Consider the following 10,696-nt stretch of genomic DNA (forward strand, 5'->3'; position numbering starts at 1 on the left):
GAATAAAGGCTCCTCCATCTATGGACTATGGTAGATGGATTATTTTTACTGACTTTTTAATTTAATAATATTCAACATTGTAACAAGGTTTGTTTGCCTAGGATTACCAACTTTGTGACATTGATTAACTCATTTTAATCTCAATCCTCTCATCCTTTTAATTAACTCCCCTCACATTTCCCTTATCCCTATCAATTTCCTTCCCACGGCGACATGATCTATTCAAATTGTTCAGTCGACATAAGGCATTGATCATGGGGGTTTCGACCTGGGGCAGAAGATTTGAGGCTGATTGTGAAGCAACATTTAAAATTGTTGGTTGATAAAGCAAATTGCTCATCCGAGATAGCTCTTTTGGCGAAGAATAAAGAAAAAGAGAATCAATTTTGCGAACAAAATGCGTGAATAAAATAGTAAAATAAATAATTAACAGGTGAGATGATTAAAAAAAATGTACATAACCACCTCAACACCATCTGAAATGGATGTGATTTGAAATGATGACGTTGGAGTTACTCTGGCTCTAACTAGGATGACAATAAACCGAGTCCAACGAAACATTTTCTTGTTTAATATGCAATTGAAATAAACTAACAATAACATATACGGAATATTTCGAACATGGTATGAACTACATAATAATAAAAGCAAAACCTTTATCTCCAATTCTCCACACCCATTCCCCCACCCTTCCATCCCCATCGCATACTCATGTGGGAACCTCCACTAACAAATTTCTCCAAACTCAACTGTGATAGTTCCGTTGGTTGTAATTTAGCAGTAGCATGAGTCAGTTTGAGTAATTTCACGGAGATCTATCTAGAGCATGCACTTACTACACGGACTTTCATTGAAATATTTTGTAGTTGAAGATACTTCTCATCACAAAGACATTCAAGTAATTAGATCAACGAGTCAAGAATATCAACATTGAAGTGGACAACCTTACAACTCTATGATCATGGAAGCCCACTTTGCACAAATTGAGCATTCATCCTTGATCACCAATTAGATCTTCTTTTTCTTTGACCATTTACAAATATGTCATGTTAAAGAAGCTAATCAAGTAGCAGCTAGAATAACCATTGTCGGTCACTTAATTACTTTCTTCTATTTTCGATAATCATTCATAGCAATAACTTACCCCTCCACTCCATTTTGTTTTCCAACATATGTCCCTTAAAAGATTCACGAAGATCTTTTAATTTTTTTTCCCCTTTTTCTCTTGCTTTAATAAAAAAATCTCCATGCCCGGTTCAGGACTTGATTGTGTGAACCAATTTATGAAAAACAGACCGCCACCAAAAGATATTTTACACTTTTCAGCCAAGAGAGAGAAAAACCTCCTAAAAAACCTGAAATAATGCAACAATTTCTATGACATACACACTGATTTTCAACATTTTTTGGGCATTTCCGCATTTCAATGCTTATTCAGTTGACAACTCAACAACAATAAACCCTTCTAAAATCTAAATTCGTCGCCTATTTCTCACTCCTCTCATTTTTCTTCTACCATCAGTTCTTGTTGTTCAACATCTGGGAAGATGTTGAGATTGTGGAGATGGTATCAAAATTGCTTAGCAATTCACCCAGTAAAGACTCAAATGATTAGCTCGGGCGTACTTTGGGGAGTTGGGGATATTGCTGCTCAAACTATTACCTTTTCCATGGCCAAAAAACCACTCCAAATTGAGGTAAGAATCTTTCTTTCTTTCAAAAGCTTTATGGGGTTTTGTTAGAGAAAGATTCCGTTTGGGTTTCTTGAAGAATCTTTTGTGCAAAAATTTGTTTAATTTAGGGTTAATGGTTTGTTAACAACTGGGTATTGCTAGGGATGGGCCGGATGGAGATCCTTTTGAAGATTTTTTAGGGTGAAATACTATCTAATTTAGGGTTTTTAGTTTGTTTAACAATTGGGAATCTTTACTTATCGGTCAAAGTTCCTTTTTGGGAAATTAGTACTGGTTTATTTAATTTAGGGTTCTTGATTTGTAACTTGCGTGCTGAACACTTACATGAATCCACAATTTTAACAGCATTGTTTGAATCTTTAGTTGATTAGTTCAGCCGTTCTGCATTTGGTTCTATGGCATTGCCTTATTACATTCTTTGCAATTGTGTTGCATTGTTGTTTGCAGAATTAAAGGATGGAGATCCATTTTCTGCTGCTATATGAATCATTAGCACCTAATGTTAAACAGGGTTGGCTCCATAGTCAAGTACTGATTGTCTGTGATGGATGCTCATGAGAGCCTTATTTCCAGGGATATGTTAGATGTTAGTGTAGTGCAGTTATTTTCGATGATTTTGAACTGCTGGCTGTTATATACTATAATTTTTTCATCTGGAAATATGGCTAGTGAGTGATGCTGCAACTTCTCTTGCTGGCGCTAATCTTTACGAGTTTACAACCGACACTGTGTTGCTTTATGTTTCATTGATATTTAGCTTTAAGTCAATTGTTTGTTGAGGCTGTTGATGGTTAATTTATTTAGATTATTTTGCGAGTTATCAGTGTTTGTTTGATTTATAACTGATATCCTGTTGACTTTGTGTGCTGGGACAATGACAAAAGCTGCCTGTGTCATCAATATGGTGCATTGTGTTCATTTCCTAATACTACACTAAAAATCGCAGAAATCAAAGGCTGCAACATTTGTTGCAATATTATTGTGTTATTTTGGTGCAAATAAATTATAACTTATTTTTATTCAATAGGATAAGGAAAGGGACAAAAAGTTGAAGATCAACTGGAAAAGGGTTGCTGCAACAAGCTTGTTTGGCTTTGGGTTTATTGGACCAGCAGGTCACTTCTGGTTAGTTTTTTGTTCCTCCCTTGCCACATCTATATACAATTTTAAGGCTATGTACCTGAACCTTTTCTGCAATCTGCAGTACATTAAAACAAGTGTGCAAATGTTTTTTTCTCCTCTTGAATGTTATGCACATGAGATGTCATTCAATGATCACCAAATGTTGCCGTCTCTTTCCTATTGTTAGTCTAGATAACAAGTTCCTATATACGAAGTAGTATGTACTTTTTGACGGAACAAAAATTCTGTTCATCTTGAACTTGCTGTGATATTTAAATATGTAAATACTTTAGAACTCAATTTTCCTTTCAATATCCGTGTATATTATCTTTTCTCTTTTTTTTTTCTTTGATGAAAACTCAAGCTGGCCAAGCAGCATCCTGGGAGGGTTAATGGCTGTAATAGTCCGAGGCTTTTTGTTAAGTGCTAATAAGTTCAATTTGCCTGTAAGTTGTGTAGTTCAGAATCTTTGAGTATTATCTCTGATGTTTTATCTATTAAAAAACAAAACAAAAAAAAAACTATGAAGTCCATATGGAACCCAGACAAGAATTGCTTCTCTTGTTTGCACATTAAGGATAAGCGGCAAGAATGCACTCAGGAATCTGAAGTACTACTACTCTACTAGTGCCTGCTCTGTATTGGCTCATGAAGGTTTTGGTTCAATTGTGCTGCAAGTCCTGCAACAGATACATGACTGTAATAGCTTTATGTTTCATATTTTATCTCTGGTGGATTTAATTACTTTAAACTAAGTTTTTTTTTCCTGGTGGTTTTCTCCTGGAGTTAAGTGCTTGATGAGCTCTGATGCTACGGCGAGTTGGCAACCACTAAGATAAGAGAATGGTTATTAGTCAATGTGAGGTTTTGGTCTGTATTGGGACTGTTATGTATTATTTTATTGCCTTTGGACGTGGTTGTACTGGATATCTATGCATGGGAAGATGTGGGTGTATTTGATTGGATTATAATATAATACACAGTTCTCATCAGTGAGCATGGTAAGAGAAAGGAAAGAACCAGGATGAATTGTGAGGGAAAGGGGTAGTTTTTAGATTCTTGCTTTTTGAATTGTGAAGTTTTTGTCTAATACCCCTTTTGTTGAAGCAGTTGCTATTTGTTACTTGGAAGTTACACTATCCTTCACTCAAGATTATTCGCAAAACCATTCCATGTAGAGAGTGAGGTTTTTTGTTTTGGAGAATATATTTTTCTTTTCACTCTATTTTCAGTATATTTTGACACATCATTGGCTCTTGTTCCATGCAAGTTTGTTTCAAGTGGACTCTGCTATCTGTTGTTGGAAGAGATAATCATTTTTATTTCACTGAATTAAACAAGTTGTTTATTTTTTCATTGTCTGTCTGTTTTGTAGGTATGAAGGTCTAGACCGTTTTCTGAAATTGCGAATGGGAATGCAACAGAATTCTGTTCGTTTTGTCGCCTCAAAAGTTGCACTTGATGGGATAATCTTTGGGCCTCTGGATTTACTAGTTTTCTTTACATACATGGGGTTTTCTAATGGAAAAAGCGTTCCTCAAATCAAGGATGATGTGAAGAGAGATTTCATCCCAGCCTTGGCCCTAGAAGGTGGTATATGGCCAATCCTTCAGATTGCAAACTTTCGATATATACCAGTGAGGTATCAACTTCTTTATGTCAACGTCTTCTGCTTAATAGATAGCTGTTTCTTGTCATGGATTGAACAACAACAAGACGCGGCATGGAAACATTGGTTTAAACAGTTTCTTCATCTTGATGGGCAAAAAGACAAAGGTGGATGATTGAGGTGTCTTTCTTTTTACTTGTCTGATCCTGAAGATACATGCTGAAGAGAGTAGGTTAAAGAGTTCTATCAAGATTTATGCAATGCAATCCCCACAGGTGGGTTTTTGGTATCAATCAGTAATGTTGAAGCGACTTCGATTCAAATCCAACCGTTGCATTGGTCTTTATACAAAAGAAACAAAGACATTCTCGATTCTTGTTTCAGTAAAAATGTTTTGAATCATATTCTGGTGACCTATTAATGTTTTCTTTGCTTGCTGGCACATAATCCTTCTTATTGTAAACTCTAATTTTTCAAAGAGCAAAAGATATACTGAACGTTTGGTGAAGCGTGAGCCTAACTGCATACTGTCTTCTAAACTGGAGATTGAATATGGATATTGTGGCTTGCTAGTATTAATGGAATGAACCCGTGTGACTGTATGTTTGTGTCATATTGGTTCCATGTAAGAAAAATGATGAAACAAAAGAAAAATAAAAGGGAAAGTAAGGGAAAACAGTTTCCCGTCATTTTGAAATGAAGGGAAACTGATATTCCATCATTGGGAGAACAATTTTACTCCTAGGGAAAATGGTTTTACATTCCTTTGCAAACCAAACAATGAAAAATTAAAAATAGAGGAAAAATGTTTTACCGGAAAGTATTTTTCGCTCTACCGAACGGCGCCTAAGACATGCTTTGTATATAATATCAATATATCATAGGAGTATCTGTGTTTCTCATCTAGGATGTTGCAATTTTTTTTGGTACGAAGAAAAGGTGCAATCAAAAGATTTGATGACTAACGGGTACTTCCTCCGTTTTTTTTTTTTTTTTTACGTTTGTCTTTCTACACGTTTATTAACGACTAATTAATGTGTATTGAGATTCCTCTATTTTTTTTTATTTAAACAAGGAAATTACCTTTATTTATAATGTTTACACTCTTATCAAAATTCTGATGTTGGAAAAATGAGAAAACTTTAATGTCCCATTAAAAAAGTGGGAGAGATTAAATGACCCAATAAAAAAGTGAGAGAGATTAAATAATCATTAGACACAAATTTTGAAAGAATATTAAAACATTTTGTGATAATATAAATGGAAATGTAAAGAATATTTTGAAACACGCAAAAAGGAAAACGTAAAGAACAAAAAGAAATGGAGGGAGTAATTCATATCACTCGTTGACAATCACAAATTAAGAGAGAATGATAATTAGTGCCTGAGCCATAATGAACAAGCGAGTCATTCGCATAAATCATTTAAATATGAAAAATTACTTCAACTCTATTTGAACAATGTACAAAAACTGCAATAGTTTCAAAGTTAAATAGTTGGTGATGAATGAAAGTTCTAAACCGGCTGATATAAATAACTGCAAATTAATCTAGCAATCACATCCTGATGACCTCTGTTGCTGGCCGCCAGACATATCAATGGTGTCCGGAAGATATCTAATTAAGAAAGACAACATCAAGTTAGAATCCAATCCTCAAACCAAAAAGAAATGTTTAAACAGACAGCATCAAACATTGTCACATTCTACATTTCTACACCATGCATAGTAGTAGCAGAAGTGATTGAATGGACATTTTAGAGCAATGAAAAAGCTCGAGTTTAAGAATTAAGATGATACACTCACATATCTTCTTCAGGCTCATTTTTGATGGCATTCTTTGCTATGCACTGAAAAGCAGCTTCAACATTCGTGCCGTCCTTAGCAGATGTTTCAAAGTAGGGAATGTTTCCTTTCGAAGCACACCATGCCTTTGCTTTCTTTGAAGACACCTAGATACAACAAACAGATTAACTCATGTTAGCAGTAGACTAAACATGCTAATTTGCTTACAAAGTTACATTCCCCCTTTTCTTGAATTAATAACGAGGCACCTTAATACGAATTTTATAGATCAGCTGAGATCAAGGACAAAAAATGAACTTACAACTCGGCTGTTTCCGCCATCCACATCTATTTTATTCCCCAACACAACAAAAGGGAAGTTTTCAGGGTCATGTGGACAAGCCTGCAATTAATATCAAAATAGAAGTCAGGACAAATTAAGGTAAAATGTCCCAAAAACTAAAGAAAATGAACTCGTTCTAAACAATAACCTGGAGCAGAAAGTCTTCTCTCCATCGGTTAAGATCCTCAAATGATTTTGTGACATTAACATCATACACAAGAACACAGCAGTCTGCACCACGGTAAAAGGCTACACCGAGACTTTGGAACCTCTCCTGCCCAGCTGTATCCCATATCTGAACAAGTGACACAACCGAAAGTATGTTGTGAAAAAAATAATGCATAAAGAAATATCCAAAATGGGAATTGAGGAGCGTAAAAGAAAATCTAGACCATATGGTTAGGTCAGCTCAGATCAGGTTAAGTAATGCTCTAGCTGCCGAGCTGCATTTTAGAGTCCAATGCTAAAAGCCTAAGTCACTGGCCTTAAAATGACTCAATAGGTAATAATATATCAAATTCCCAGTTCACATCTAGTAAATACAGTTGGCAAAGAGAACAGTCAATCTTTCATTTACACAATTCTACAGCCAAAACTTCCTTATCTTGTGCTATCAGAGAAAAAGTGAATCAGGGGTCTTGGAATTTGGAACTAATGGCCAAGGAAAACATCTGGTGCTGAAAATGTAGTTCAAACATCTGTATATCCTCATAACACATGATGCCCTTCCTCTTTCCACACATTTTGGAACTGTGAGTGCCAGACATACACACATCTAAAACACCGTTTATTGTCAATAAATCATTTATGCACAAACTGTTCCTCAAGGTTGGATCAATACTAAGTGCTGGAGGATGTTCTCTATAAAGCAAAGCATTAGTGGTGGAGTGCTGGACTGATTGCATGAGCATTTTGTAGTTTTCAAGATATTACTAGACTCTAGAGTGATACAGATAATCAGCAAGAAGAAGGTGGAGGTATAAACAGAGCATAAAGGTGCATAATTTGAAATTTCTAATAAACAAAAGGTCTCTCTTTATGCATAGCTAGTCGTCATCAGTATTCTTGTTACTCCGTACTTTAAATTGTTGCCTTACTGACAGTTAATGGAAGTACTTGCAACTTAATCAAATGCTTCAATTCGAAATCTCACTATTAAAACTTTTATCAAAAAGTAGTTAAAATGTATTATCCCTGGGTTGTCAATTGTCATAGAATAGAAGATATTGAACACTAGGTTGTAAGGTCAACATATGACCCAACTGGTCCATGAGCTGATAATGATAGACTAGTTATTTTATCCGACCATCACTGCATTGTAATTTAATTTCAGAAAGTAGGTTGTCTTTTATACACTAAGATATCATCTCATCTTTGTAGGATAGAAAATACAACCTATGATGGATGGGTACCAAATACTTATTGTCTCCGGTTAAATAAGCATCCAAGTGAGGACAGTGACTAACATACATTCAACATCATTCATACGGAATTGATCATGCTCCATTTTTTTGTTGACATTTAACAATCTCAGTATCTGTAAAGTGACTAATAGTCGAATACCACTTAAAACTGAGGCCGCATGATCGCTTTCTGCTTATAGCCACACACTACAGTCAACAACTAACAGCAATATCTTCCCTTGTGATTTAACCATTAAACACTTTATCATTGAAGCCTACAAGTCCTGGCATTCACCCTATAAAAGTATAACATGAGCTCATATAATAAACCATTCCACATCTCTCAAGATCTGATCTCAATAGCCTATAATAAATATGCTCACCCCAAGATCCTTAAATCAATTTAACTCATTCACTTGGATTTGGTATGCCTAAATTTCCTAGCATCACCTTCAGTTACAATGAGATGATCCTACAGAACCCTAACATTCCTTCCTCTACGAGCCCAGGTGAACTAACTCAAATTACTTGTGCCACGCAGAATAGCCAACCAGTAGGCCGGTATGGGTGTATGAGTCCATTCCAAGATATTTGCCATCTTCACATGCCAATCTATTAGTTTGAGTCCACACAAAAGCTTATTTAAATTGTGCACTCCAAGCTTTTGTTAACTGAACCCTTTTCATTTTGGTGGTATTTTTGAATCACACTTCAACCTTGTAGAATCCTACATGTATAAGCGCCCCAAACCATAAAGTATAAATGACATGTGGTGCAAATACTTTCCGACTATAAGAGAGCATTATCTAGGCTCTCTTGTCAATTTCCATGACCGTTTTCCTAGAAAATCTTCAATTGATTAACTGAACTTTATATCTCTAAATCAAAGCTTAGATTTTAACCTTATATATCCATCTCAAGACAAATTTTTCATCATTGGGCTATGGTATCGGTTAAACACTAAAACCATCAATTGCTGATATTAAGCCTCTTTAACTAATTAATTTCTTCTACAATGTTTAGTGTGCCAAATGTTCAGTGGAGTAAATTAACTAGCAAAACTGATATCCCCAGGCTCCATTGTCATCACGTGATCACGGTATAACACTCTTGAGAGAGACATCCATTGCTCTCTTCCATTGCAACATCACGCCTTTAGTGAGAGGAAATGCAGGCGACAATGACACATACAAGCAACAATAATCTTCTGACTAACAAGGAAATGAACTTCCACATAAGAGGCAGTGGTCCAGTGGACATATACTTTTGACCAAGTAAGATCATTTAAAAACAAAGTTTTAGACAATGCTTCAATCACAATGACCAACCCATTGATGATGAAGATCACACCACATCTTTCAAAACCGTAAGAAATTTTAGTAATTCGAACGGTTCATTCAGCACAAGATGACACATTTATATTACAAAAAATCGCAAGTATAAAAGCAACAGATAAATTCACCTGCAATGTGAAAAGCCTGTCATCAATCTGAACTTCTTTTGTCAAGAAATCCGCCCCAATTGTTGCTTTGTACTGGTTACTAAACTTATGATTCACAAATCTGATCGCATGGGTTAAGGCTAAAACCAAATCATACCATATTACAAACAAAGTCCCCAGAAAGAATAAAAAAAAAGCACAAAAATCAAATCAAACAAAAACGATTAAGTTTTAAAAGGATACTGATTCATCAACGAAGTTTTTCCAACACTGCAAATCAAATCAAAATCAAACAAAAATTACTCAATTGAATCAAAGATCTCAACATTTTCGCATGAAATTCGAATTATTACGATCAAATTAGGGCAAAAGTGATCAATCATTTTGCATCATAAAAAAAAATGACGAAAGAGAGAAAGAAGGGTTTTTACCCACTGTCACCGAGAATGATGACTTTCAAAAGCATTCGCCGGCGGGAAGCCATGATTACTGAATAATGCGATGAAAAGTTTCAATTTTTAGCAAAAAAATGAACTTTTTTTTTTTCGTTTTTGAGTTTTGCTTGCCTTCCAATAAAAGAGGAGAAAAGTGTCACTTTTGGAGTGTTCTTTTGCGGTTGCACAAGTATCTCATTTGAATTTCATTCAGAAAAAAGTGTCATTGGTCGGTTTAACAATATTTCAATTGACCGTTTAACAATATTTCACTTCACTTGTCATATAAGGAGTAGAAATCTAGGAAAGTCGCCAATTGAATGTGTGTCATACGAAGTAGATCGTCAATTCAGTTGGCAGCTCAGTGTTAAGCCTGTGAAACAAAATTATTTTTCTTACAGCGTCTCCTGTGAGACCAGTTACACCATCAAGCGCAAAACTAATAGCGTATCTCCCCTAAAACTATAAAAAAAGTAACAGATCTAAACTATAGAAGTAACATACCTAAATTAAAAAAGTACTTCCTCTAAAATTATATAAAAAAAAAGTAACATGTTTAAACTATAGAAGTAACATACCTAAACTAAAAATGTACCTCTCAAAAACTATTCCGTATAAAAAAAAAGTAACATGTCTAAACTATAGAAGTAACATACCTAAACTAAAAAAGTACCTCATCTAAAATTATATAAAAAAAAAGTAACATGTCTAAACTATAGAAGTAACATACCTAAACTAAAAAAAAATACCTCCTCTAAAATTATTAAAAAAAAAAAGTAACATGTCTAAACTATAAAAGTAACATACCTAAACTGAGAAGGTATCTCCCCTAAAACTACTCCGTATAAAAAAAGTAACATGTAAAAA

At 34.9% G+C, this 10,696-nt stretch overlaps 2 protein-coding genes across 2 annotated transcripts; one reads left to right on the forward strand and one right to left on the reverse strand.

Moving 5' to 3' along the window:
• Positions 1-1,269: 1,269 nt before the first annotated feature.
• LOC110775034 (uncharacterized) lies at positions 1,270-4,933 on the forward strand. Its single transcript, XM_021979640.2, has 3 exons — positions 1,270-1,697; positions 2,722-2,819; positions 4,192-4,933. The coding sequence occupies exons 1-3, from the start codon at positions 1,548-1,550 to the stop codon at positions 4,598-4,600; spliced, it is 657 nt and encodes a 218-aa protein (XP_021835332.1). The 5' UTR covers positions 1,270-1,547; the 3' UTR covers positions 4,601-4,933.
• Positions 4,934-5,729: 796 nt separating this feature from the next.
• Positions 5,730-10,039, reverse strand: LOC110775025 (ras-related protein RABG3c). The gene is made up of 7 exons (XM_021979629.2): positions 9,827-10,039; positions 9,639-9,665; positions 9,417-9,516; positions 6,700-6,846; positions 6,531-6,611; positions 6,230-6,375; positions 5,730-6,041 (listed from the first exon to the last, which is right to left on the reverse strand). Exons 1-7 carry the CDS (start codon positions 9,877-9,879, stop codon positions 5,975-5,977), a joined length of 621 nt encoding a protein of 206 aa, XP_021835321.1. The 5' UTR covers positions 9,880-10,039; the 3' UTR covers positions 5,730-5,974.
• Between the last annotated feature and the right edge of the window lie 657 nt (positions 10,040-10,696).

Source organism: Spinacia oleracea, chromosome 1 (assembly GCF_020520425.1).
Source record: "Spinacia oleracea cultivar Varoflay chromosome 1, BTI_SOV_V1, whole genome shotgun sequence".
Lineage (NCBI taxonomy): Eukaryota > Viridiplantae > Streptophyta > Magnoliopsida > Caryophyllales > Amaranthaceae > Spinacia > Spinacia oleracea.